Raw genomic sequence first — 25,925 nt, 5'->3', positions numbered from 1 at the left:
ATGGGGCAGGTGTGGGGCAGGGCGTAACAAGGCCGAGGGGCAGATCGCCTGCTGACGCCTCGAGAGCGGCAGCTGACGAAGCAAGCAAACCTTCTTCTCTCTCCTGGATCGCCCTTCATTCCCGCGGGTTGAGCGCCACCCCTTCATTCCCTGCAGCCCTCTACAGAGCCTTGGGCTGCGCTCATAGAGAAAGGCTTCGATCGCCCTCTTGATCTCTCGTCCTACACACGGCCAGCGCCTGCTGGGAGGCCTGTAGGCCATGCAGCCACCAGGGCGGCCCCTTGGGGGGCCGCCGCCCTACCAATACCCCTCCTCGCAACACCAGTCACAGCAAGGGCCTCCTGGAGTGCGTCCTGGGTTTCGGACAGGTCGGGCACCCCCCCACGAGCGCAGCAGCAAGCCGTGGAATGCGGGTGCACTGCTGTCGCCGCCGCCGCTGCCGCTGCGGCAGTCGCTCACCGCAGTGCCAGAGCTGGCACCCCCTGTGTGCCTCTCTCGTCCTACGCACCGCTGCGCCGCTGCACTGCAGGCCAGCCGCAGACAGGAGTGCCGTCCGGGGCATATTCCAATGGCCCGTCTGCTGTTGGGCCACCGGGGGCGCCTCCCGGCGTGGCCGGCGGGCCACCGGGGCAGCAGCAGCCGCTGGCGGCCCAAATGCAGCAGATGAAGCTGGGTGGCCCACCGGGCCCCATGCAGCAGCCTGGGCAGCGCCCTGGGATGGCGCCGCCAGGCGCTCCCAGGCCGATGGGGCCAGCAGCTGGCCCAGGCGTGGCGCAGCGCCCGCCAGCAGCAGCAAATGGCTTCCCAGGGGGCGGCCCACCTGGCAGCATGCAGCAGCGGCCGCCAGGCATGCCTGGCATGCGACCGAGCGCGCCGCCCGGGGCGCAGCAGATGCCCGGAGCTGTTCCTGGCGCTGTGCGCCCGTCAGCAGCAACAGCAGCAGCAGCGCCGCCAGGGGTGCGGCCTGGCATGCCTGGGCTGGCAGGGGTGCCACGTCCGGGGATGCCTCGGCCACCCGCCATGGGCCCCGGCATGCCTGGAGCGCCAGCGCCAGCAGCACCACATGGGCAGCACCCGCCTGGCATGCCAGTTGGCGGCCCTGGTGGCCTGCGCCCTCCAGGGCCTGGTGGCATGCTCCAGCCCCAGCCAGCGGTTGTGCCAGCAGCAGCACCACCAGGTGCCGGCGTGCCTGGGTACAGCACCCCTCGCAAGGCGGATGTGCCGCCGCAGCAGCAGCCGCACGGCACACCGCCACCGTTTGCGCTGCAGATGTCTTCGCCGAGCCCCACCAAGCGCGGCGCCCCGCAGCCGCCAGTTGGCGGCTTTGGCGGCCTGCCGGGGCAGCCAATGATGCAGCAGCAGCCGGGTAAGCAGCGGCGCCAATGGGTTCATGGCATTCACTTGCAGTTGCATTGAGCAGTGTTTGGCCCCATTGCGTGCCCTTATCTGCTGAAACCCACCCAGGTTGCTACCTGCGCTGTCCTGCCCTGCAGGCCTGCGGCCGCCCATGCCCCCTATGGGCGGTATGCCGCGGCCGAGTGGACCGCCGCTCCAGCCACCAGGCATGCGCGGCATGGTGCCGCCACCGCAGCAGCCGGGCATGGCGCATCCTCCAATGCCGGGCATGCTGCCGCAGCTGGGCATGCAGCACCCGCAGCATCCGGGCATGCCGCCGTCTCCCGGGGCCGCTGCCGGCATGCACCCTCGGCCGCCTATGCCGGGCATGATGCCATCGCCCACCTCGGCGTCCGCCACCAAGATTGACCCGGCACAGATACCTCGGCCCATGCCCTTTGCCATCCCAACCCAGGTGCGCAGCGTGGATGCAACATTGGTGGGACATGCACCGTCCGGGGTGCTACCCTGCATCGACCGCTGCAACAATGTGTTCCCACCGCCGGGCTGGCAACCACCGCCCTTCCCTGCTGCCATGCTCCCGCTGCCATTCTGCTGACACAACTCCACCCCCATCTTGCCCCCTTACCAACCTGCCTTCCATGTGCAGGTGTTTGAGACGCGGCGTGAGGGCACGCACGCCATCCCGCCCGCTGCCGACGCGCCCATTGTGGTGCGCGACCGCGGGTCGGCAGGGCCCCGCTTCATGCGCTCCAACCTCAACATGGTGCCCCAGACCTCTGACATCCTGCGGGGCGCCAGCCTGCCCTTTGTGGCCATCATCTGCCCACTGGCGCTGCAGGACCCCGGGGACGAGCCGGTGGAGGTGTGGCAGGGTTGTATGGCACAATGCTGCTTGGGCAAGCAGGCTTGTCCTGCTACTGCTGTTGCCCCCTGCTTCTGCTGCCCCCCGCTTCCCCACCCACCCACACAGACATGCCCGCTCACCTCCCCACCTGCTCCCGCAGGTCATCGACTGCACCGCCAGCGGCCCCTTCCGCTGCAGCTCCTGCAAGGCATACATCAACCCATACATGCGCTGGGTGGAGGGCGGGCGCTCCATGGAGTGCTGCTTCTGCGGTGGCCTCACAGACGTGCCTCCAGACTACCAGTGCCACACGGGGCCCGACGGCGAGCGGCGCGACAAGTATGAGCGGCCGGAGCTGTGCAAGGGGTGAGCTGGGGCGCGTGGGGCAGATGGCTGGGTTGTGGGAGGGAGAGCAGGCAAACGCAGCGCGTGCAGCAGAAGCAGGGTGCAGCGGGGGCCAGCAGCACAGCAGGTGACTGCTGAGGCATGGCAGAGAAGGAGACCCGGTTGTTGCTGGTGCATGGCCTGCCACCCTGCCTTTCCTTGCCACCGGCCTTTCCGGGTGCCCAACAGCGCACTCCGTTCTTCCCTGCCCTGCCCTCTCTCTGTGCCGCAGGAGCATCGAGATGAGTGTGAGCGGGGAGTACCAGGTGCGCCCGCCCATGCGCCCCACCCACTTCTTCCTCATCGACGTCTCCCAGCCCGCCGTCTCCTCGGGAGCCACCGCCGCCGTCTGCTCCTCCGTGGCCAAGATCCTGGATGAGCTGCCGGGAGGGGAGCGCACGCAGGTGGGTGGGGCCTGGGGGCGGGTGCGCGTGTGTGTTGGTGGTTGTGATGGCTGTGGCCTGGTTGGGTGCATGTGGCCGGTGCCACACAGTGGTGGTGTGTGCGAGGACAGGTGGGGAGCTGGGCCACAGCGGCCCCTCCCTCCGCACCTCACCTTGCGCTCATCACTGCCACCCCCAGCACCCACCACAGCCCACACAGCCAGCCACGCACCAGCCCATGCCTTCCACCCCACCCTGCCCTGCAGGTGTGCGTGGCCACCTTTGACTCCACCATCCACTTCTACTCGCTGCGCCCCGGCCAGGCCCAGCCCCACATGCTGGTGGTCCCAGACATCACAGACGTGTACTGCCCCCTGGCTGGGAACGTGGTGGTCAACCTGAGCCAGTCCAAAGGCCTGGTGCGCATGGTGCAGGGCCTGGCCGCCGCGCACGCGCCCCGCCCTACCAGCCGCCCTCTGGCCGCGCCCGGGCCCTGCTCCTTGTCATTGTTCCGGCCATGCTGCCATACCCATGTGCCCCACCAAACACGCACACCTCTCTGCCCCCCCCCAGGTGGTGTCCCTGCTGGAGTCTATCCCCAAGATGTTTGCGGCCAGCCAGGTGCAGGAGACGTGCGGCGGCGCCGCGCTGCGCTCCGCTGTGGAGGCGCTCAAGGGCGGCGAGGGCGGCCGCCTGCACGCCTTCCTCTGCTCCCTGCCGCGGCGCGGCGCCATGCACCTGCGCCTGCGCGACATCGGGCGCCCACCCACCGACCGCGACACGCTGGACTCGATGCTGCCGGAAAGCAAGGAGTATGCGGCGCTGGCGGCGGATGCCGCGGAGCACCAGGTGTCTGTGGACCTCTTCCTGCTGGCCCAGGGGTATGTGGATGTGGCCACGCTGGGCGTGCTGTCGGCCCACACCGCCGGCTCCCTACACCACTGGGCCCCCTGGACGCCAGCGCTGGATGCCGACGAATTCTTCAACGACCTGCGCTGGGCGGTGGTGCGCCCGCAGGTGGGGCTCGGCGCTGTGCGCATCGCGGGGGCGTGTGGGGGGTGGCTGCGTGTGGGAGTGGGGCAGGTGGCGGGGCCAGGGATGCCATGGCCCGCAGCCTCAGCCTGCACCGCTGTGTGCGGTCTGCCACGTTGCGTCGCCGCGGCCCGCGCTCCGCCTGCCTCAGCCTCAGCGCCCGGCCCCGAGGTGCCCTCCTCCCCCGAGGTGCAGGGCCTGGAGGCGGTGGGTCGGCTGCGCGTGTCGCGGGGGCTGGCGGTTGAGAAGTACATCGGCGCCTTCTACCGCCGCGTGGACACAGACCTCAACTTCCCCGCCCTGTCCTGCGACCACAGCGTGGCCGCCAAGCTGGTGTACGAGGTGCGCGCTGTGGTTGGGCGGAGGGGGTGGCCGACCCCGCCGCAGCGGTGTCTGGGGCATCGCTGCCGTTGAGGCGCATGCGCCATGGGGGTGCATTCGCGCTCCTACCTGCATTGCGTTGCTGCGCCGGCCTGCCCCCGCCGTTTGCCTTGAGCTGCGCTTGGCCCCACCAGCACCACCCCTGCCCCCCGCCCCCGCCCCGCAGGAGAAGCTGCCCGAGCGTGGGGAGGCGTTACCGCAGTTTGCGCTGCTGTACACCCACCAGGCCGGGGAGCGGGCGGTGCGGGTGCACACCCTGGCGCTGCCCATCACGGCTTCGCTGGGCCCCGCCTTCAGGGGGGCGGGCCCGGGTGCCTTCATTTTGTATGTGGCGGGCAAGGTGGCCTCGCAAGTGAAGAGGGGGGGCAAGAAGCTCTGGGGGCCTCTAGTTTGGCGCGGGGTGGGTTGCGTGCTGCCTGCCGCAAGCAGTGCCCAGTCCGCAAAACCCCCAGCCCGCCTCACTGCTTGCTCCCCCGCCTGCCCGCTCCTCCCGCCCGCCCCGCAGGTGCCCGGCCACGCGCTGGGCGCGTGCAAGGAGGCCATCAACAAGGCGGCGGCGGATGCGCTGCTGGCGTACCGCACCCACTGCGCCGCCGCCTCCTCCTCCGGCCAGCTCATCCTGCCCGAGGCGCTCAAGCTGCTGCCCCTCTACACGCTGGCCCTCTCCAAGGCGCCCGTGTTCCGCACAGACGTGCGCCCCGACGTGCGCGCCGCCGCCATGTGGCGCCTGCTCAGCCTGCCCGCCCACAAGGCGGTGCCGCTGGTGTACGCACGCATGCTGCCGCTGCACACCCTGCTGGAGCGGCCAGAGGTGGGTGGCGGTGGGCGGGTGCCATGTGTTTGGGTGGGCAAGAGGGAAGGAAAGCTGCTGGACGCATGCATGTGATCGCGGTGTAGTGCCTGCTTTCTAACGAGATGTGAGAGAGAGCTCTGCATTGTTGTTTTGGCTGCCGCATGTTGGAAGGACCCCCCAGGCCGACTCCCCACTGCTGCCCCTCGCTTCTCTGGCCCCACTGACCCCTCCCTGCCCGTCCCGCAGAACGCGATGCCTGTCCCCGACAAGCTGTGGCTCTCTGCCGAGAAGCTGGACCCTGAGGGCGTGTTCCTGCTGGAGAACGGGTTTGACGCCTTCATCTACGCCGGCAAGAATGTGGCGCCAGATACGATGATGGCGCTGTTTGGTGAGGGGCGGCAGCGTGAAGGGGGCGGGCTGGATGGTCCGAAATGGAGGAGCAGGGGGCCAGCAGGCTGTGCACTCCAGGCCAGGATGTAGCGCTCGACCCCGCCTGCCCCTGGCCGGCCACCCTCCGTGTGTGCCTCCCCCTGCAGGCGTGCCCAGCCTGGAGGGCGGCGACCCGCAGCAGCCGCTGCTGCTGCCCACCCTGGACACGCCGCTGAGCAGGGCGGTGCGCAAGCTGCTGGACGAGGTGCGGCGGCAGCGCGCCTGCTACCTGCGCCTGCGCGTGGTGCGGCGGGGCGACCCGCTGGAGGGCGTGTTCTACTCGGCGCTGGTGGAGGACCGCAGCCCCGCAGCGGGCATGAGCTATGTGGAGTACCTCTGCTTCCTGCACCGCCAGATCCAGAACAAGCTCAGCTAGGCCGCCTGCACCACCCTACAAAGCGGCGCGGCGGCTGCCGTGCCGCGCAGCAGCCGTCAGCCGTGACCCACTGACTCATCAATCTCCTCTCGTCGTCTCCGCTTTCCTTGCTGCCCCCCATTTTGTTAGCAGTTTCTTTGTTTGTAATTGATGCACGCTTGCTGCCTGCCATCATGCTTTGGTTAAGCCAGTGGGGTGCTGCCAGCATGGCCAGCCCGCTCAAGTCATGCGCGCCATCTCCTTGGCATCCCGGGTGGCCGTCTGTGCCTGCTCCCCCAGCGTCGGTTGGCCCTGTAGGGGAAGTGGGCGCACACGTGGCAGGTTGGGGTGGGTCTGCGCGCCGCCTTGATAGGAATGAGGGCGGCGGCGCACGCGCCAAGATGTCGCCGCCAGCCTCCACAGCGGCCTGTGGGTCGTGCTGCACTGCATCCATCTGCATTTTCGCCGAGGCCGCCAGGTTAGGGCTGGCCTTGGACTCGCCAGCCACGCCTGTGCTGCGGGCGTGCCCCTGCTGGCCTTCCGGGGCTGGCTGATAGGGCGCGTTGGTGCTCATGATGCAGGAGCTGACCACAAATTTGGTGGTCCAAGGCTTTGGGGATCCTGGCTGTGCCAGCCTGGCCTCAGCGTGGCAAACCCGTCGGAGTCGCATGCAGCTTCCGTCTTCAGGCCCGCTATTGGGTGTCAAGCAGCAGGGAGTATGGCGAAAGCAGCAGGCACACACGCATGGCCCGCATGCCGATAGTCAGCTGCGAGTTCTGCCCGCACACCCGTTCCAATGAATTTACGCACTCCTGGATCTACGATTTGCATTCCGGGACGAAGATATGTGTGTTTGTGTCAAACTTGTACTGCAGGTGTGCCCGCCCTCATGGCTCCCCCAAAGCAGATACCCGCTCTGTGAGTATAGCAAACCCACCGCCATTCATGAGCTGGAGGCGCGCCGTGAGAAAGAGCGTGTGAACGGCTTGTTCAAGTGGCATTGCCGCTCCCCCAACTTTGCAGCAGCCGACCTGCCGCGGCATGTACAGCCCAGGCCGCGGCAGGCTGTTGGGCGCCTCGCAACAGAAGCCCATCTCGGCCCCCTCGCGCATTCCACCTCTCACCCTCACGCTCCTCCTCCTGTTGGCCTGGTGGCTGCCGCGGCTGGACAAGACGCCGACAATTGAAGCGGTGTCGGCTGCAAGCGGCCCCAGGAGGACCGCCCTGGAGCTTGCAGGTGCAGCGGCGCCGGCGGGAGGATCGGCACCTGCCTTCCCACCAGGTACCCAACCTGAACACCTCACGCGCCCCCTCCTGCTCAATGGCCAGCACCGCGACCCCCCCAGTGAGAGGAAGCAGTGTGCACAACCTGCTGACCCGCCAGCATCTGCTTTGTTTGGATGCCGCAGGCGGCCAGTCTCCCAGCGCCCAGGAGCTGCAGCCGTTCATGCGCCACGTCTACGTGGTGGGGTGCGGCCACAGCGGCACCAGCGTGCTGAAGCGCACGCTGGCCAGCCTGCCGGGCATGCACTGCATCCCCAAGGAGTCGCAGCTGTTCATCAGGCTGGCAGGGCGGCCCAACGCGCAGCGCAAGTACCTGGCGCGGTGGGATGCAGAGGCGGCGGCGGCCGGGTTCCGCGGGTGGGTGGAGAAGACGCCCAAGCACATAATGAAGGTGGACGCCATCTGGAAGGCAGACCCGCGGGCCCGCGTCGTCTTCATCGTGCGCGACGGACGTGACGTGGCGGCATCCATGCTGGACCGGCGGGTGCCGCTGGGCGACAGCCTGGAGCGGTGAGGGAGGGGAGGGGGAGGGAGGGCAGTGAGCAAGGCAGTGGAGCGGCAGGGCTGCTCGCCCCCTGATGCCCCTTGCAGTGCGGGCCGGGGGGTGTTTGCTGTGCACATGCAGCACGCCGCTGCACTCCCCTGCCTGCTCACCTGCCTTGCCGCCCCTTTGTTGTGCCCCCTGCTGCAGCTGGGTGGCCGACAACACCCACATCCTGCCCCACCTGGACGACCCGCGGCTGCTGGCGATCAAGTATGAGGACTTTGCTGACAAGGCGGGCGTGCTGGGCGTGCTGCGCCGCCTGGCCGAGTTTGTCGGCGCCGCTCCCGTCGAGGATGACCGGCTGCTGCTGGCGCTGCAGCCGCCCGTGGGGGTGCTTCCGGCGGGGCACCAGTGTGCGGTGTTTGAGGGCGAGGAGCAGAAGGTGGCTGACCTGACGGCCAGCTACCTGCAGCTGCTGGCGGGGCAGGGGGAGGCGGCCAAGGGCGAGGCGCCACGCGCGGTGTACCACAACAGGTACCGCAGCTGGCAGGCGTCGCGTGCCTGGGCGCCGCAGGTGGAGCCCACCTGGCCGCGGCGGCTGAGCTGCGAGCAGCAGGCGGCTGCCGCCGCCGACGCCGCGGTGCGCAGCATGCTGCAGCGATTCGGCTACCCGCTGGAGCGGCCTGGCACCAACAGCACTGCCTGTTTACAGAGCCAGAGCGGCGACGCGGTGGACGCGACCCCCGTGCTTGCCAGGCCTGCCCAGGACCCAGCGCCGCTGGCCACGGCCTGACTTGACCAGCTGCCGCCGTTGAGGGAGAGAGAGCTGACGAGCGGTGCGCTGCGACCTTGCGCGCACTGTGACAATGACGAACCCAACCCCCCTCTTGTTTTTCCTGCGGCATTTTTTTGTGACAGTCCATACTAACAGCCGACTGTGTGTACCTCCTCTGCTTGTGTGCCCTTCACGCTCCGCGCAAGCTCATTTTTCACAGAGCGCCCAGCAATACATCCCTTCCTGCAACACACCGGCGGCTGGCGGCATTGCGCCTGCTCGCTTCTGCTTGTTCCTTGTGCTGCCTGATTGTTGACCTTGCTGCTTCGTCCTTTGCTGTCGATGAATGAATGGCATTTGGCCCTGAACCTTGCACAACTCCCTCACCAAAACACAACTCTCTCACCAAACAACTGTGACACTGTAAATAAATGCTTCTGTGGGAAGGCAAGGCGGGATGACAGCCCGCCGGTCACACTTTCTGCTGCTGCGCCGCCGCCGCCGCCTGCCGCTGCCGCAGCACGGGCATGACGAGGTCTGGGTTGAACCCCAGCAGCTCGGCAGCCAGCGCCGCCAGGTCGGGGCTCACCGCCCCAAACTCAAAGAAGATGCTTTTCCTGAACTCCACGCTGGTCTGCTTGGCAATGCCCGCCGCCACCAGCTCCGCCTCGGCGCTGCCGCGCGGCAGCGGGAAGGTCTGCAGCGCGCCCGCCAGGCGGATGAGGGCCAGCAGTATGTCGGACTGGTTGGACGAGCGGTACGCCGCCTCGGCATCAATCAGCGCGGAGCGGCACGTGGAGGCCACCTCGGCGTGCACAATGGTGACGGCGCGCCTGTCGGGGACCCCCAGGTCGTGCGCCAGCCCACACACAAACCTGCAGAGGCACGGCGGCGGCCAACCGCAAGGCTCAGAGCGACGGTTCAGGGCAGGGGGTGGGGCGGCTGATGTGCCGCAGGACTGTGCAGGTATTCAAATGCAAGGTGCGGGGCGGCACACGCAGCATGCAGTGCCGCCTCGTGCAGCCGGCTGCGCCTCACTTGGCGGGGTGGTCTCCCCCAAGCATGGAGAAGAGGCCCTCCTGCCCGGCCGAGATGGCGGCCTTGACGCCCGCACGCAGCATGGCATCCCGCCCCGACTCTGTGCGCGGCTTGACCTGTGCATGGCAGGCAGGAGGGGGTGAGGTGGAGGGGCTCGCAAGCGTCGAGCAGGGGAGATGTGCGTGCATTCAATGAAAACACCAGGCAGCTAGGAAAGCAGCGGCCGACCCAACCCCACCTGGTACCCGCCCGCCTCCTGGCACAGCGTGCGCAGGCTGACTAGGCCGCTCAGCGGATAGTCCAGGCCCTGGATGGGGAGGGCGCAGCAGCCAGCAGGTGAGCAGCCAGCTGGATGAGTAGAGCGGGTACTCCAGGCCCTGCCAATGAAATGCCTGCACAAGCAAGATGCGCCCCGGCCCCCACCTGCAGCAGCTTGGCGTCCTCCAGCTGCCGCAGCACCGCCCGCGCCTGCCGCTGCAGCTCCTGCTTGCGCTCAGCGGTGGCATAGACCAGGAAGCGGGGCGCCTGCTGCCACCAGTCCGGCTCCGCTGGCACGGCCGCCGGCGCCGGCGGCGCAGCGCCCCACGGCCCCGCATCCGCTGCCGCCGTCGCCGCAGCGGCAGCGCCGCTGCCTGCCGCGTCGTCTCCCCACAGCGGCCGCGGCTGCTTGGCTGCGGCGGCGCTGGCGGGCGTGGGGTCTGCATCAGGAATGAAGATCATCTTTCCACCCAGCGAGCGGTCCATCACCCAGCGGCCGCCCGCGCCGCGGCGCCCGCCGCCCCAGGGCAGCCGGATGCGGCGGCCAAACATGAGGATGAAGGCGACGCTGGCCGCCAGCGCCAGCGGCACCCAGCCAAAGGCGGAGGGTGAGGGCGGGGCGCCGCTGCTGTAGGCCTGCTGTCGGTTGGACACGCCAACAGAGTACTGCGGCAGGCAGGGGTGTGAGGCAGGGGACGTGGTGTGAGGGATGTGGCTGGGCTATCCACGTTGCGACAGGCACACAGCACAGCACACGAGCTCTTGTTGTAAGCTAAGCTCACCGCGGGCTGACCCTCCCACCAGCGCTGCGCGCTGCGCTGCGCCGAGTCCATCCAGCGCTGCACCTCGCCTGCGCCCGCCGGGGGCTGCGCCTGCTGCGCCTGCTGCGCTATCTGCGCCGCCTTGGCTGCCGCCTTGCGTGCAGCCGCCTGCTTGTGGGCAAGGGCTCAGCTTGTGTGGTCGGCAGACATGCAGCTTGAAGCGAGCGAACCCATCCCATCCCTACATGATAAATGCATGCAACAACTCGTGAGGACCCAGCCCGTACCTGGGCAGCGCTCTCCACGCTCCGGTACTTCTGCTGCAGGCGGTTGTCGACGTGCCGGCGCGGCCGCCACGCAGCCGCCGCTGCTGCTGGCGGTAGACAGGCCACCGCTGCGTTGGCGGCGGTCGCCAGCATCGCTGTCTTGAGTGCCAGCAGCATCAAGCTGTCATCACCCTGCCGCTGCTGCCGCCGGGGCTGCGCAGCGCCCTGCTGGCTGCAGACCACACCCGCCGGGCGGGTTGGCACGGCCGCTCTCCGCCGTGGCGCTGCCACCGCCTGCCGGGGAGCCTGCAACCCTCGAAAATGTGTCAGCATGCCGGATCGTCCACCAGCGTTCCACCAGCAGCCTCGTTAGCTCCCCGCCGGTCGACGTTAGGCACTTCGTTTAATGTAAGCTGGGGCGGGCTGCAAGGAGCAGCCACTCCAATATAAGTTAGTGCGCGATGGTTGCGAGAGGACTCCTGGCCGGCGCTCCAGCGGTCGGAAGTGCACATTGTACTGCACCGCGCAAGGCTGGCCCAAATGATCCCACAATTGGAGATCTGCAGGCACAGACCAGTTTGGCCATTGACTGGCGGCCCAGAGGCACCACAGACCTACACTCACCACCCACAACACAGGGCTCCTCGTCCTGCAGCAGACACGGCTGCAAGCTGTCCAATTGAGCGCAGATTGAGATCATGCAGCACCTTGCATCTGGACCCCAGGCCCGCCCAGCCATTGGTGCTGGCGCCCGCCCCTGCCTTGCAGCTCGGCGGCAGCAAGCGGCTGGCGTCCGCTCCAGCCTTGCAGCCCGGCGGCAGCGAGCAGCCCAGCCCGTGCGGGCAGGTCCCAAGAGCAAGGAGGCGGCAGCAGTGCCAGGTTTCAAGTTTGATGGAGCCATGCAGGTCAGGCTCCATGTGTTGTGCTGCGCGCATGGCGGCTTGTCGGCAGACACGCATACCAACTCTAGCTGCAGCAGCACTGCTCCAGCCCCTCCTGCCTCTGCTTCTGCAGCGTTGGGTGCGCGATGACCGATTTGCAGGCCAATCGATGACCACCGTCACTCCCCTCAGGTGCGGCACACCTGTTGTGCCTCCAAGCGTTTGCACCGCTCTGCCATACGGGGGCCAGCTCTTTGAGCTTGCTCAGCACAAGCCGCCCTGCCCCCGCTGCCTCTCCCCGCCCCGCAGCGGCACTGCCTACACGGTGTGGCCGGTGATGTGGACGTACCTGAACCAGAAGGGGCTGAAGCAGGTGGATGAGGAGGCGGCGCTGGCGCTGTGCCGCAAGGGAGCAGTGATTGTGGATGTGCGCTTGGCCGCTGACTACAAGGTGAGGTGTGGGGCGGCGGTGACGGCGGTGGGTGTGGGTTGTTCGTGAGGGGCTAGTTGGGTGGGCGCGGGGGGCATGGCAAGCTGCGCACAGCCCCCACCATGCATGCATGCATGCAGCAGGCAGGCAGGCAGGCCGTGCGTTCCACTCCACCCACCCATCATGCTGCTTGCTCCCCACAGATTGAGCACATCGAGGGCGCCCTGTCGGTGCCCATGTTCCGGGAGACGGCGGGCAACACAGGGTGGGACAAAGTCAAGAAGGTGGGTGGGCTGCTGGCCTCTGACCAAACGTCGAGCCTGGGGCACCCCGCAGCAGTTCCTCTGCACGCCGCCCCGCCTGCCCACTCACCAGGCTCGTCCCCCTGCAGTTTGTGATGGGATCGCTGGTGATGAAGGCCACCGAGCGGGACCCCGACTTTCTGGCCAACTTTGAGCGGGTGGTGGGCAAGAACAAGCGCAAGACGAGTGAGGCAGGGGGGTGGCTGCATGCCTGTCTGGGCGCGCACATGGGAGGCAGGCAGGGCCGTGATGCAATCCCTCATCCCAGTTGCAGCCGTGACGCTGCTGCTCATCTCCCTGCCCTCCCACCCCACCCGTGCGCCGCAGTCATCGTCGCCTGCGCGGTGGGCGGCACGCTGGACACCGTTGTGCGCGTGGCCAGCACCGGCAAGCAGGCCAGCGACCCGGACCGGTCGTTTGGGCGGGAGACGCGCAGCCTGAAGGCGTGCTACGAGCTGATGACTGCGGGGTACACCAATGTGGTGCACCTGCAGGGCGGCCTGTCCACCTGGCGGTATCGGGGCTACCCCACCGAAGGCACGGGCGTCGGCAACTGAGCACGCAGCCACCCGAACAATGGTGGCCCTCAGCACATTGCTTGATCCAAACCTTGATGAATCCACACCTCAGCCTGAACCCCTCGGAATGAATGCTCCTTCTGCGCACTGATTTACATGTGCTGTGGCGGCAGAGATGCCCCAGCCCCTACATTTCATTTGTCTCAACAGACAATCAGCCATGCGGACGCCGAGGCTCACAGGCCGCTGCCGGCCCCAGCTGGCGGCCTCAGCCCCCTAGCTGCGGGAGCGTTTGCTGCCCCGCCTGCAGCTTGAGGTCACGCTGGTGGTATGTGGCCTGCGCCTTGGTGTACCGCTCCACAAACACATCCACCACCACCTCCCCAGCGCCCAGCTGCTGCACCAGCCGCTCCCCCTCCTCCTCCGCCATCTTCACGCCCTCCTGCAGCCTGCAGCGGCGGCAGTGGGGGAACAGGGCAGGAGGCGGCGGCACTGCTTTGCACTTGGGGTCACAGCCCACCCAGCGGCACCACCAGGCGGCAACCTCACCGCCTCCAACCACCGCCGCCGCCACCAACCACCACCCCAACCCACACACACCACCACCACCACACACGCGCACCTGCGCATCAGCACATCCGGGGACAGCTTGGACAGCACCGCCTGCTGCCGCGCCCACTTGTCGTCAAAGGCCGCCTTGGCGGGCGCATACTCTGAGGAGCGGATGATGGCCATCTGGTTGCGCTTGTCGCCCTGCTCCTCACCCGAAGCTAGGTTGGCCGCCGCAAGGTCCAGGGTGGCCGCCTTGAGCTTCTCCACTCCCTGCAGCAGGCGACGCAGCGGGGGCAGCACGCGGGTCAGCACAGTGTGCTGGCGGAGGCTGGGGCAGGTGGCGGCGGCAGCATGCGTGGCGCCCACCTGGAAGAGGCCCAGGCGATGCGCAATCTGGTCCACCAGCCGCTTGTAGGTGGCGCCATCCGCCAGCGCGTGGCTCAGCTGCTCCGTGCTCATGCCCTCCACCTCGGGGAAAGTGGTGGGGATGGCTGGCGCTGCCGGCAGGTGCCCCACCGCGCTGCCGCCCGCCTCGCTGCTAGTACCCGCTGCGTGCTGCTGCAAGGACGGCGGGGGCGCCGCCCCTGCCTGCTGCTGCTGCGGCCGCCCCGCGGCGCCTGCTGCGGGCGCCTGCCCGTGCGAGGGCAGCGGCGCGGGGGCGCCGCCCAGCCCCTTGAATGCGTCTGCAACCACCGCCGCCAGGCGGACGCTGGGCGCGCCCCAGCGGTCGAGCAGCGGGAAGGAGAGGCGGCCGATGCTGTCGACCCAAGGGTGGCGAACGGGGGAGGTGATGGAGAGCGCGGGGCGGTCGCCAGGGAAGGCCGGCGGCAGGCTGATGCGCAGCGAGGTTAGAGTGCCATCCGTCAGTCGCACCCCCACCTCCAGCAGCGACCTGCACGGCAGGCACCGGGTGGTGGTGGCCCTTGGCTGGGTGCCGCTGGTCATGGCCGGGTGCCCGATACCGTGGTGCCCAGCACCGCTGGCACAAAGCCATTTGCGGCGGCTTGCAGCCCGCAAAACGCGGAAGTGACGACGTGGCTGCACAGAAGAAGCCCCTACCTGTCAGGGTTGATGGCTCTGCACAGCGGCTGGGCGACTAGCAGCTCGTTGACTTGCTGTGCGCGGCTGCGAGGGCGGCGGCGGCGAGGGCGGCACTGGGAAGCGAGCGGGCAGAGGAGGGCCAGCAGCGCAGCGGCGGCAGCAGCACAACAGCAGCAGCATGACGTGAAAAATACAGAGCGCGTGAGCACCAAGGCAGCGCGCAAGGAGGCCGACTCGGCCGGCTGCCCAAACTCAGGTTAGATGCTCACTCGAACTGACTTCCATAGTGCTGCTGCTGCTTGTGATCTTGGAGAGGGCTGAATCCAAACATGGACCTGAACGCGGGAGCGATCGGGATCGCCACCAGCTGCCACAGCTGTTTCAGCGTCCTGCACAATTGCCGAGTGTGTGGCACGGCCCAGGAGCCTCGCATCAAGCCCGCAACCATCGCCCTCGTGGCGAGGCAGTACAACCCAGCAGCCAAGAGGCACTCCCTCCCTACGCCTTTCCCGAGGCCCTCCCACCACTTGGCAAGCCAATGTGCTGACGCTTGTGGCCCGTGCCAGCTGTGCCGCAACCTGTGACACCTTTGCACTGGTCAAAACTCCCCCGCTCAATTCTCGCCTGAACGGGCCGCGCCAACAACGAACATTAGCAGAACAATTGGCTCGGAATCCCAGCAGGCGAGCAAGGACTCCCGTGCTCCCCGCCGCCATCGCCCGGCGCCCTGGGCGCAGCTTCTTAGACGGCGCCCTGCTGCCACCCCACCCCCGCCTGACCTGCAGCCCTGCACGGATGGAGGCCGTGGAGACGGTGCAGGCGCAGGCACAGGAGGTGGCAGCCAGCCACAAGGCCGCCTGCGGCGCCTTCTTCAACGACATCGAGGTGCTGTCAGCCACGGCAAGCGACTACCTGGCCCTGCTGAGCAAGCATGTGCGTGTGAGGAGGTCCTTCCATCACAGCATCTCGCATGCCTGATGTGCCTAGCGCCACCTCTGTGGCACATTTTATGCAGCTTGCGTCACCACCACTCCTGGCTGATTCGCACCCCAGCCTGTCCCCCCCTGGGCACCACCGCAGGCGGCTGTGGCTGATGCGCAGAAGCTGCGCACCGCAGCCCTCAAGATGCGGCTCAGCCAGCTGGCCAAGGATCGGCGCAGCAGGGAGGCAGCAGTGGCGGCTATCGTGGAGGCCAAGCAGCGCGAGCTGGACAGGCAGGGGCTTGCTGCGGCCATGGGGCCTGGTGTGGGCATCTTGCGGAGGTAGCCCGCCTCCAGGGACTCGGCGCCCTGCAGCCACAATCCTTTTGCCCACGCTGCATGGATTGCATTCCAGGTGCAGCACTTGCGTTTCATTATCTGCCCCTTGACAGCCACCTGCCGCGTGCCCCGCCCCCCGCTGCATGCAGGCTGCTGCAGGAGGAGCGGGAGGAGCAGAAGCAGGAGGCCAGCGCTGCAACCATCGAACCCTCGCTGTCCACCCCAGTGCCGTCGCCAGACAGCAGGACGGGGTGACCCAGACAGCAGCTTGTCCTCTTGTTCTCCTGTTATTAAGTTCACCCTGCTCCTAGCTGGTGATTCTCGTGTTAATGCACAGTTTAGCAACTTCTTCGCCTCCCCCGATCGTACAGCTCCTCCGCTTCTGCACCGCAGCATGACCATAGGCCATGTTAGGTAGTGCACTCCAACACCTAAATTTGGGCCACGCGTGAATACGACACGCGCCGCATCGCAGGCCTGCACAGGCTGAGTAGGGCAGATGATGGCACCCTGGTGCGCTCACCTCCCGGCGCCATGCCGCCGTGCAGCACCATGCTGACCAGCTCCTGGGGGATGTCCATCAGCGGCGGTATGCTTGCAGCCGCGGCGCTGAAGTAGCTGGGCACGCCCACATCCTCCTTGCGCTTGGTGGAAGAGTCTCGCAGGGAGGAGGCGGCGCCAGGTGGCGGCACGGCCGCCATGCACAGGCTGCAGGAGTGGGGGCAGCGTGCGAGGCACTATGGGACACGGAACACAGTGCCTCACCAGGCACATGCCTGCGTCCTGCCACCCAGCTTTGAGCCTGGCGGGGGACCCACGCACCTCTCGTACAGCCAAAACACAAACACGACAGTGACGCAGGCCCAGGCGGGCAGCGCCACTGCCCAGTACTTGCTGGGGTAGTAGGCCACGCCGTGAGCCTCCAACATGGAGCTGGGGGTGTAGGCCCACAGCATGTACAGCACTGCATCAAAGGGGTGCAGGGTTGTGCAGGGCGTGAGGAGGCGGCGGGCGGGCGGGAACCGGCCGCCGGTGGGTGCAGGGCGAGGCAAGCCCGATTGCCCCCTGCCCTGCAATAGGCTCACCATAGGCCACCGAGGACGTGATCCAGCCCACGAAGCCGTAAACCTCAATCGACGAGACGCCAGGCCTGCCCTGCTCCCCTATGGTGGTGCCTGGATCACCGCCATCCTCACTGTATACCGCACGCATCTAACTTACACCCACGATGCAAGGTGAGCTGCCTGTTGTGCTCGTGGCTGGTGAGCTGGACTTCCGTGGAGGCTTGCTCCTCCTCCTTCTTCAACCCTGCTCCTTGATAGACACGGTTCGTCTCAGGCCGCCCTGCCCCTGCCTTGGACCCCTTCTTGGCCACGCTTGCATCGCGCCCGACTGCTGCACTGCCTTGTCTGGGCTGCCTGTGCTGCAGGAGAGGCGGAGGAGGCTGGGTACCTGGGTGAGAGGGCGCGGCGCCATATATGCCGCCTGCAACAGAGGGAGCAACCCAGTGCCTGTAGCGGCACGCCTGCCGTGCGCGGTTTGCCCTTTGAGGCCACAGAGTGAAGCCGCCTGCTGCCCTGCTGTGCAGAGAACTGAAGTGAGGGTCAGCAATCACCTGTGCACAGGGATTTAGCAAAGAAGGAGGGTGCAGCTTGCAGTAGCCATGTCGGCGCCGCTCGGGGGCGGCGACATCAGGATGGAGGCCATGCAGCGGCACCTGGACAGCGTGTGAGCTGGTGGAAGGGCTGCGTCACATGCACCTATGTATGCCATGCTGAGCTGGGATGCACCAGCACGCTTTGGGCCGCCTGGCCGCTTGGTGGGTGCTTGGTGGGTAGCAGCTGCTCAACGATTGCATGGCGCTGCGTGTGCAGGTTCATTGGCTACCGCCCCGGAGATCCCACGGCTGGGATGCCGCCCGCCACCATGCCGCCACCGTCTGTGCCGCCGCCGGCAGCGCTCAAGGACATTGACCTGCGGGAGATGAGCATGGCGCAGCTGAGCGCAGAGGCGGCTGCCACGCAGACGCGGGACATGTTTGTGGGGCTGCTGCCCGACCCGCCAGGTCTGATGCGCCGCATGGTGCCACTGGGTTAGGGTGCAGTGGGATAGGGATGGACAGGGCAGGCTGGCATGCCATCTGGGCACGCTGGCAGTCACTGGGTTGGAGCGCTTGCTGAGTGCCGGCCCACCCCCCGTATCCGTCCTACACCCCGCAGGCGTCCCGCCCAACCGGATAGCCTACATCACAGGGCAGGCGCCCAAGGAGCCAGAGGCGGCGCAGCAGGACGCAGTGCAGGCGGCAGCGCAGCAGCAGCAGCAGCAGCAGCAGCAGCAGCAGGCGGCAGCGCCGCCGCGGCCCTCCCAGCAGCTGAGCGAGGCAGAGATAGTGGCGGTGCTTCAGCGGTACCTGGAGCCGCGCCTGGGCACCGGCGGAGAGGCCCGGGTGGGCATCAGGGCGGCGGCCAGCAGCCAGCAGCCCATCCCCTGGGAGGAGCTGGGCCTGGCGCGGGGCGGTCCCAGGATGGGCGGCATAGAGTGCGACCTGCGGCGGCTCTGGAGGCTGGCCTACCTGGACCAGGGCGGCTTTGATGCGCTGGGCGCCGCGGGCGGGTGGCCCGCCGTGGCGCAGAAGCTGGGTGCTGACCTGAAGCGCATCACAAACGCGGGTGGGTGCCCTGGGGAGGTGGGGAGCCAGTACGTGCAGCACGGGCAGGCGTGGCCATGTGGCGACTGCGCCTGGCTGATGTTGTGCCAGTGCTTCTCAGAGTCGGGGCGGTAAGCTGGCTGGTCCTCTCTCACTCCCCGCCTCGGTGCCTCTGTTGATTTGGCGTGCAGGCTACCTGGTCCAGCAGTGGTACCGCCGCTTCCTGCTGCCCTTCGAGCGACATCTGGAGCAGCAAAGCAACGGCGGTGGCAAGAAGGCGGCGGCGGCGGCTGTGGAAGATGGCGGGGATGCCGACATGGAGGATGCCGGGCCGGCGGTGGCTGACGGGTTGCGATGAACCGCTACGCCATTCATGCTTGCATGTACCCCAGTCAGTAACTGTGAGATATACATAGCTGTAGAATGAACCAGCAGCACAGGTTGCCCATCACAAAATCAGCAAGCAGGACGGGCAGGACGGGCAGGCGGGAGAGTGGGTGGCAGCAGTACAGCGCCCGTTATCACGCTGATCACTTGGTTGTCAATCGCTCGGGTTGCTGCTTTGCTTCTTGATCACAGCCAGGCTCCAGAACAAGCTCGCCGTCATGGCAGCCTTGAGCTTGAAGTGTGACATATGCGGCGTTGCACTGCGGTCTGTGGCCGAGGCGCAGGCCCACGGGGATGCAACGGGGCACGCCGCATTCTCCGAGTCCACCGAGGCGGTAAGTCGAGCGCTGCCACCTCGGCGCGCCGGCACCGGGCACCGCCGCTCAGCCCCGCCCTCGGTTTGCTGCGCAGGTGAAGCGGCTGGTGTGCCGGGAGTGCGGCAAGGCATGTCGCTCCTCTAACGAGTGGGACCTGCACAGCAAGCGAACGGGGCATGCAGAGTTCGATGACAAGGTGGGCGGCCAGGGAATACTGTCAGCCGGGGAGGCACCGTGCCCTCTGATCAACCAAAAGTTACGTGGTTGCACCTTCTGGAAGATGGGCAGGCAACACATGCGGTGCCTTCCTGCCCGCGTTGGCTGCAGACGGATGAGGCGGCGGCGGTGGACACCGAGGCGCAGATGAAGGCCGCTGCGGCAGAGGAGGCGGGCGGCAGCGGTCAGCCGGCGGGGGGTGGCAGCCAAGCGGAGGAGCTGGTGCCGGCAGAAGTGAATGCGGACCTGCTGAAGCAGATGGAGGAGATGGTGGGTGGGGCATGTGGGGCACGCGGCGGCCTGCCTTGCAGCTGTGCCATGGATGTCGGGTGCAGCCCGACCTTTGCAGCCAGGGCCCCACCAGCCCGCACATCCATCGCTGCGCAGGGCTTCCCGGCGGCGCGCGCCACGAGGGCGCTGTACCACAGCGGCGGCGAGAACCTGGAGGCTGCGGTGGGTTGGCTGGAGGAGCACCAGGGAGACGCAGACCTGGATGAGCCGCTGCTGGTACCAAAGGTGGGTGGCATGGGGGCCCCGTGGGGTGGGGCGCAAGCCAGGCCGCCTCCAGTCGTGGCACCCGACGTCATCAGATTGCCTATGCTTGCCGCAACAGGTCTGCACGTGTGACCTGAGGCCATCTGGGTGACAACCGCATGCCGGTGCTGTGCTGTGCCCCTGCCGCGCCCTGCCGTGCAGAGCCAGCCCAAGAAGAAGCTGTCGCCGGAGGAGGCCAAGGCGCAGGCGGCGGAGCTGGTCCGCAAGTGAGGCGGGCGACGGCGGGCGGGCAGATGCAGCAGCCGATTGTAGTTGCTTGGTTGTTGGCGGTGGGCTGGGCGCCCTGTGCAGCTGTGCAGGCCAGCGCACTGCTCATGCGTGGCGTCTCTGGTGCAGGGTGCGAGAGCGGCGGGAGCGGGAGGAGAGGGAGACGGAGCGGCTGCGGGAGCAGGAGCGCATCAGGTGGGCAGCGATGTGGCACTGCTCCCTGGCGCCTGCGCCCCGCTCCTCCCTGGCTTGCTGCGCCCCGGTTGCTGGCTCCTGCATGCACTGCCTGGCCTCTCAGCCTCTGCCTCCTGGTGCCTGGCTGGACGGCCTGGGGTGCAGGGCGGGCAAGGAGCTGGCGCTGGCTGCCCGCCAGGAGGAGGAGCTGCGGCTGAAGCGCATGGTGGAGGCGCGGCAGCGGGAGAAGGAGGAGGAGGAGCGGGCTCGTGCCAAGATCAAGGCTAAGCTGGGTGAGCGCAGCTGGCGACGCAGCGCTCGTGCAGAAGCACAGGCTGGGGGCAGCTGGCAGCAGCGCGGCGTGCTGCTGCTGGGGCTGGGTGCAGGGGTTGCGGGATTGCGTGCCCAAGGTGTCGCCCCGACGTGCGCACGCCCCGGGCGGCGGCGAGGTGCAGAGGAGGACCGGCGGGAGCGGCGGCGGCGGCTGGGGCTGCCCGAGGAGCTGACTGAGGAGGAGAGGGAGGAGGAGCGGCGCAAGGTGCAGGTGAGGCGGCCAGACAGCCAGTTGCGGTGTCAGCAGGAGCGGTGGGAGACTGGCGCAAGCTGGCAGTGTCGCGTAGGGCATGCGAAGGAGGACAGCATGGTGGCACAGTCCCAGGCTGTTGACGGCCCTTCCCCGCCCACCCACCCCCACCTGCAGGCCAAGGTGGAGGAGGAGAAGCGGCGGCGGCTACCCATCAAGCCAGTGGAAGGTGTGGCTGGGCCGCTGTGGGTGTGAGGGGCACGAGCGCATGAAGAGGGGCAGAGGGGGACGTAGCATCAAGGGCCCACCGTGTCGCGCCCCGTGCCCGCCTGCCTGGCCCGCAGTGGGCGAGAAGATGCGCACGCTGCTTGTGGACATGAAGAAGGCGCACCCCGGGCAGGACGATGCGCTCAAGACGTGCTGGCAGACGCTGCTCAAGATGTGCGGCAACATCTACGCCAACCCAGGTGGTGGTCGGCGGTGGTGCTGCTGTGATCCCAAGCTGAGGCTTCCCTAGGCTTCCCCATTGCCCCTTGCCTGCCTGTCTCCGCCTGCATCTGCCACACCCCAGCCTGGCCCCCCTGCGCCCCGCCCTGCGCGCCCCGCCCGCAGGCGAGGACAAGTTCCGCCGCGTGCGGCTGACCAATCCCGCCATCCAGCAGCGCGTCGCAGCTTTCACCGGCGCCGTCGACTTCCTACACCTGGCTGGCTTCCAGCGGGATGCAGGCGGGGAGAACCTGGAGATGCCGGCAGACAAGGTGGGTGGCAGGGAACTTCACCAACAACAGCAGGGCAGCGGGGCATGTCGGGGACAGTGTTGCGAGAGCGCGTGAGTGGGAGGCGGAGGCGGTTGGCGGGGACCCTTCCTCCTGGTCTCGTGTGAGGCGCACCCTGTTGCCCTGGAGCGCAGGTGGACCGTGCAGTGCTGGAGGTGGCAGGAGAGCAGCTGAATTCCGCGCTCAACAACCCCTTCTTCGGCATTCTGTGAGCCGTTGGGCGCAATGAATACAAGCGGATAGGTGGCATGGCATGGCATGTACAGCGGATAGAAGGGGGAAATGAATCAGCATGATAGCTGCGAGAAATCAATGATTAATGGTATGCTCTTGTGGATGGAATCAATGGACGTGCAGCTCAAAACTCAGTGCATCAACGAGCGGAACAAGTACCTGGTCACGGGGCTGGGGCTCAGCTGTGTGGCGCCCCACAGTACTCGCTGTGCAGCGCCGCCAGGTAGCGCCGCCCCTGGCGCGGCCCCATGACGCTGTACAGGTGCTGCAGCGCGCCGCGGGCGCTGATCTGGGCCATCCTCAGCATCGCCGCCTCGTCTCGGCCGCCCGCCACAAGCTCCAGCTCCAGGTTGCGAGGCAGGCAGTTGGCCGGGCAGCCATCCTTGTGCTGCCACGCCTTGACGCTCATGGCGGCGCTGCCGCCCAGCACACACTCCCGCCCAGTCCACTCCGCCAGGTGGGCGCGCCCGCCCTGCAGCCCCGCCGCCTCTGCGTACAGCCCGCCGCCGCCGCGGCGCTCGTCCCTCCAGGCATGCGCCTCCCAGCGCGGCGCCATACGCGGGTCCAGCAGCGCCACCACCTTGCGCCCGCTGCGCAGCACCCGCTCGCACAGCACGCCCTCCCTGCACCGCACGCATGCCGGTGTGGATGGCGCGCGTGTTGGGAGGCAGGCAGATGCATTGCCAGCGCCAGGCAGGCAGCAGCAAGGCAGGGGAACTCGCCCGTAGTGGTCCCGCACCGCCACCAGGTAGGCACGGCGGTCGTCGTCGCCCAACTCCTTCCACCTGGTGCATGGCAGGCATGAGCATTGCTAAGGCTGGGGTCTTGCCCGAACGGCGCGGCAGAAGCAGGGAGGAGGAGCAGTGGTCACAAGGCAGCAGCGGCAGGCTGCCGGCAGCGGTGATCACGGTCGAGGCAGTGAGGGCGCCTGGCGAGGAGCGATGCGCTGCTTGCTACGGCTATGTGTGGAGCTTCTCCCACCGGGGATGCTGTTGCTGTCAGATTCATACTTGGCAATGCCCGAGTTAAGTGCCTGCATCAGCTGCTCCGCGGTGCCCAAGTCTGAAAGGCGCAGCCTCCTGCAACATGCAGACGCGGGCACCAGTGGGGGCTAAGAGTCGCAGTCGCGTCGCTGCCAGCGAATGCAGTTGGGGCAGCCCACTCCTGGCTTGAGCACTTGTCAGCCAGAGCGCCGTGTGCCCCGCACCTCTGCAGATGCCGTGTACCTCTGAGAGGCACGGTAGGCCTTTTCCGGCTGCTGTTTTGTGATCCCACTTGCCTGCTGAGCAGGAGAGCAGCTGAGCCATGTGTGTGGAGTTGGGGTTGCCGTGTCATGCAGGACGCATGCCAAATGCACGAAGAAGAACATTCCCACAAGCCTCATGACTGCTCGTACACAATGCATTGGCCAGAACAAGTTGCTCACGTGGTGTCATTGGGGGAACAGGTGGTGTCCAAAGGAGCGGGAGAGGCGACTACCGCCTGCCGCCGGCGCCAGGGCACCCTGGTTGCTGGGCTCCTGCACAGCCGAGACAGGTGATGTTTAGTTAGAAATTTCGATGCTCTGGCGAGCGAGTCCTTTGCCAAATATAGCTCCGAGTGAACTCGGCGGCCCTACCTCTGTACCACCTGCCCAGTGTAGGGAGTGGTCTGCAAACGGGACTGCATCTCAACATACCAGGCCGATATCTGAGCGGTAAGCAAAAAACATTTCGCACTTGTGAAACCTCCCACATTGGCGGTTGTGCTGCGTGCTGTGCTCCCGCAAGGCGCCCGCGCCCGCGAATTCGCCACCGCGGGGTCCTTCTGGAATGCCGCCTCGCAACCGATTGTGACAATTGCAGCCCTGTGACAATTGCAGGCCCTGAAGCACTTTCATCGTACATGGCTTACAGCGCGCCGCCGCCTCGCCCCCGCTGGCGGCGGCGGATCGGTGGTTCAAGTGAATCATGCAAACCTGGGAATCACACACACCCTCAGGACCTCAGATGGTAATCAAACCCAGCCGCTCTGATCCAGCGAGTCGCTATGTACTTCTCGCCATCCTCCACAGGGCACCCCGAGTGCATGGCAGCGTACACAGTCTCGGCCGCGGGGTGGGCGCTGCCATCCAGGAAGGAGCCGGTGCCGGTGCCGTTGCTGGGGCGGTAGTCCCTGCGATGGGAGGGGAGGGGCGCGTTGTGGGCCAGCAGCCATAGGGTGCACCCGGAAACAGACGCCTGGTGGGGAAGGCATGACGGGAGCGCTCCCCCACATCTGTCAGGCACAGGCCTCGGGCAAGGGAGGGCCCGCCCGCCCGCCTCACCAGAACAGCACGCCGGTGCCTGCCGGCGGCGCGGCCGCCAGCACGCGGCTGTCCCCGCAGTACCACTCGTCGGGCGAGTTGCCGCTGCGGTGCTCGCTGCCCATGGCCTGCTTGGTGATGTCGGCCTCGGGGAAGGCGGTCTGGCCGCCGCGGGTGGGGCTCTTCAGGTCTGCAGCGGCGTGTGGCGGGTGGTGGGCGGTGAGGGGCAGGGAAGGAGTCGGCCTGACATATGCCTGGAGCGGCTGTGTGAAGGAAGGCTGGAGGAGATCCACGGCAGCACAGCAACTGGGGTTGGCCGACTGGCAGGCAGGCAGGCGTGGCGGCTGGGCAGCAGGGGGAGGCTTACAGAGGATGAAGGTGGCCACTCGGTCGCCGCACGTGGGGCCGCCCTTGCCGGGGCCGCACTCGGGCCCGCCGGCGCGCTTGAGGAAGTCGAGGCAGGCGGGCTCGGCTACGTTGTCGCCATACCCGTCCATGCAGTGGTCGTTGTGCCTGCGGGCAGCAGGTGGGCGGGGGGTGAGGCAGGGGCAGTGGTAAGGGTGGGACAGGGGCAGGGCAGATGTGCATGCGGGCTGGCCAGTGGCATGAGGCAGCAACGTGTGTGTGTGGGGCCGGCATCAGGCAGCGGGCAAGGCACTCACGCCTCATACTTCTGGTCCACTTGGTAGTTGAGCACTGCACAGGCACAGGGGCAGGCACATGCAGGAGCGCTGGTGGTGGTGGGCGGGGAGGTGGCGGGCACAGCTGCCCACCCTGCCTGCCTGCTGCCTGCCTGCTCATGCGCAGCATGCAGCACACGAAAAAAAGGCGGCGCAGCGGGCTCCACGCACCATACAGCCCCTCCCCAAACTCCTGCGGCACGCCGATGGTGCGGTGGATGCGCTCCTGCACCGCCAGGCAGGCAGCTGCTGCTCAGCGCACGGCATGGGCTGGGGTGCCTTCTCCCAGAAGCTCTCCCAGCAGCTGCACCGCATGCCAGCAGCAGGATGCCAGCCCACCGCCCTCCACCACCAGCTGCCAGCCGCCCCTCCCTTCCCTGCCACCCCCCACCAGCCGCACCGTGATGCGGTCTGTGACCTCGTCCGAGTCTGGCCAGAAGCCAAAGGAGGTGCGTATGTTGGACTGCGTGTCCTCCCCCTCCTCCACCAGCACCTCGGACCGCTCCAGGTTGTCCTTGCTGACCTTGATCATGTGGCGCACCTCCTCGGGGGACAGGAAGGAGGGCAGCAGCACCTGGGGGGGAGAGGGGGGCGAGGGGGGCGACGGGGGTGCGACTAGGGTTGGCACAGGGGCGGGGCGAGGCCAGCTGGCGCGCAAGCAGCAAGCTGTGATTTGGCAGGGCACGCCGCATGGGGTGGGCTGGGATGGCAGGACGGCGGCAGGCGGCAGGCAGGCAGGCAGGCAGGCTCCTTCCGTCCGCCAGCGCAGCTGCGCGTGTCGAGGTGGTGGGCGGGGAGCCCAGGCGCGGGCGCCTGCCCAGCTGGACGCAAGGCGAGCAGGCGGGGCTCACCAGGCGTGGCCCCTCCCAGCTGAGGACCTGGGTCATGGGCAGGCTGGCGGCGTAGTTGTAGACCTTGGGGTTGAACTCCCACCCTCCCTGCACACACACAGGCGGGTGGCGGAGGTGGAGGCGGCAGGCGGGCGCCAGCATGTGCGCCAAGGGCGCGGCACAGCAAAAACGAGGTCGGCAGGCCGCGGGGCCGCAATGGAGCAGGGCGCAGGCATGGCGAGCAGCCCGGCCTGCTGCAGGCGCCTGCAGCCCCGCCCGCAGGCTC

The 25,925-nt window shown here is 67.6% G+C and overlaps 9 protein-coding genes across 9 annotated transcripts; 6 read left to right on the top strand and 3 right to left on the bottom strand.

The window, feature by feature from the left end:
* Positions 1-1,063: 1,063 nt before the first annotated feature.
* CHLNCDRAFT_58279 (hypothetical protein) lies at positions 1,064-6,141 on the top strand (the record flags this gene model as incomplete). Its single annotated transcript, XM_005846421.1, has 13 exons — positions 1,064-1,177; positions 1,270-1,366; positions 1,494-1,810; positions 2,006-2,221; positions 2,364-2,569; positions 2,820-2,991; positions 3,237-3,389; positions 3,544-3,987; positions 4,174-4,344; positions 4,550-4,783; positions 4,889-5,194; positions 5,423-5,564; positions 5,713-6,141. 13 exons carry the CDS (start codon positions 1,064-1,066, stop codon positions 5,979-5,981), a joined length of 2,841 nt encoding a protein of 946 aa, XP_005846483.1. The 3' UTR covers positions 5,982-6,141.
* A 1,140-nt stretch (positions 6,142-7,281) lies between these two features.
* On the top strand, positions 7,282-8,521 carry CHLNCDRAFT_53204 (hypothetical protein; the record flags this gene model as incomplete). The annotated part of the gene is made up of 2 exons (XM_005846420.1): positions 7,282-7,754; positions 7,936-8,521. 2 exons carry the CDS (start codon positions 7,282-7,284, stop codon positions 8,519-8,521), a joined length of 1,059 nt encoding a protein of 352 aa, XP_005846482.1.
* Positions 8,522-8,975: 454 nt separating this feature from the next.
* Positions 8,976-10,979, bottom strand: CHLNCDRAFT_135679 (hypothetical protein; the record flags this gene model as incomplete). The annotated part of the gene is made up of 6 exons (XM_005846244.1): positions 8,976-9,378; positions 9,542-9,657; positions 9,780-9,848; positions 9,965-10,465; positions 10,582-10,728; positions 10,848-10,979. The coding sequence occupies 6 exons, from the start codon at positions 10,977-10,979 to the stop codon at positions 8,976-8,978; spliced, it is 1,368 nt and encodes a 455-aa protein (XP_005846306.1).
* Positions 10,980-11,876: 897 nt separating this feature from the next.
* CHLNCDRAFT_135678 (hypothetical protein) lies at positions 11,877-12,996 on the top strand (the record flags this gene model as incomplete). The annotated part of the gene is made up of 5 exons (XM_005846419.1): positions 11,877-11,899; positions 12,017-12,158; positions 12,341-12,421; positions 12,529-12,625; positions 12,767-12,996. 5 exons carry the CDS (start codon positions 11,877-11,879, stop codon positions 12,994-12,996), a joined length of 573 nt encoding a protein of 190 aa, XP_005846481.1.
* Positions 12,997-13,225: 229 nt separating this feature from the next.
* Positions 13,226-14,881, bottom strand: CHLNCDRAFT_135677 (hypothetical protein; the record flags this gene model as incomplete). Its single annotated transcript, XM_005846243.1, has 5 exons — positions 13,226-13,406; positions 13,574-13,779; positions 13,876-14,401; positions 14,569-14,634; positions 14,820-14,881. The coding sequence occupies 5 exons, from the start codon at positions 14,879-14,881 to the stop codon at positions 13,226-13,228; spliced, it is 1,041 nt and encodes a 346-aa protein (XP_005846305.1).
* A 464-nt stretch (positions 14,882-15,345) lies between these two features.
* Positions 15,346-16,064, top strand: CHLNCDRAFT_135676 (hypothetical protein; the record flags this gene model as incomplete). The annotated part of the gene is made up of 3 exons (XM_005846418.1): positions 15,346-15,483; positions 15,631-15,812; positions 15,959-16,064. 3 exons carry the CDS (start codon positions 15,346-15,348, stop codon positions 16,062-16,064), a joined length of 426 nt encoding a protein of 141 aa, XP_005846480.1.
* Positions 16,065-16,147: 83 nt separating this feature from the next.
* Positions 16,148-17,021, bottom strand: CHLNCDRAFT_135675 (hypothetical protein; the record flags this gene model as incomplete). The annotated part of the gene is made up of 4 exons (XM_005846242.1): positions 16,148-16,191; positions 16,333-16,517; positions 16,632-16,773; positions 16,895-17,021. 4 exons carry the CDS (start codon positions 17,019-17,021, stop codon positions 16,148-16,150), a joined length of 498 nt encoding a protein of 165 aa, XP_005846304.1.
* A 451-nt stretch (positions 17,022-17,472) lies between these two features.
* CHLNCDRAFT_135674 (hypothetical protein) lies at positions 17,473-18,814 on the top strand (the record flags this gene model as incomplete). Its single annotated transcript, XM_005846417.1, has 4 exons — positions 17,473-17,537; positions 17,684-17,874; positions 18,029-18,478; positions 18,648-18,814. 4 exons carry the CDS (start codon positions 17,473-17,475, stop codon positions 18,812-18,814), a joined length of 873 nt encoding a protein of 290 aa, XP_005846479.1.
* A 247-nt stretch (positions 18,815-19,061) lies between these two features.
* CHLNCDRAFT_31757 (hypothetical protein) lies at positions 19,062-23,534 on the top strand (the record flags this gene model as incomplete). Its single annotated transcript, XM_005846416.1, has 17 exons — positions 19,062-19,178; positions 19,255-19,415; positions 19,559-19,646; positions 19,764-19,892; positions 20,073-20,137; positions 20,268-20,333; positions 20,478-20,605; positions 20,768-20,856; positions 21,013-21,064; positions 21,180-21,302; positions 21,448-21,593; positions 21,746-22,468; positions 22,568-22,630; positions 22,754-22,924; positions 23,053-23,124; positions 23,272-23,364; positions 23,464-23,534. The coding sequence occupies 12 exons, from the start codon at positions 19,062-19,064 to the stop codon at positions 21,821-21,823; spliced, it is 1,242 nt and encodes a 413-aa protein (XP_005846478.1). The 3' UTR covers positions 21,824-22,468; positions 22,568-22,630; positions 22,754-22,924; positions 23,053-23,124; positions 23,272-23,364; positions 23,464-23,534.
* Positions 23,535-25,925: the final 2,391 nt, after the last annotated feature.

The sequence above is a fragment of the Chlorella variabilis genome, assembly GCF_000147415.1.
Source record: "Chlorella variabilis unplaced genomic scaffold CHLNCscaffold_14, whole genome shotgun sequence".
In the NCBI taxonomy this organism is placed as follows: Eukaryota; Viridiplantae; Chlorophyta; class Trebouxiophyceae; order Chlorellales; family Chlorellaceae; genus Chlorella; species Chlorella variabilis.
Note: the sequence above shows the minus strand (reverse complement) of the source record. Positions and strands in the feature narration are given on the sequence as shown.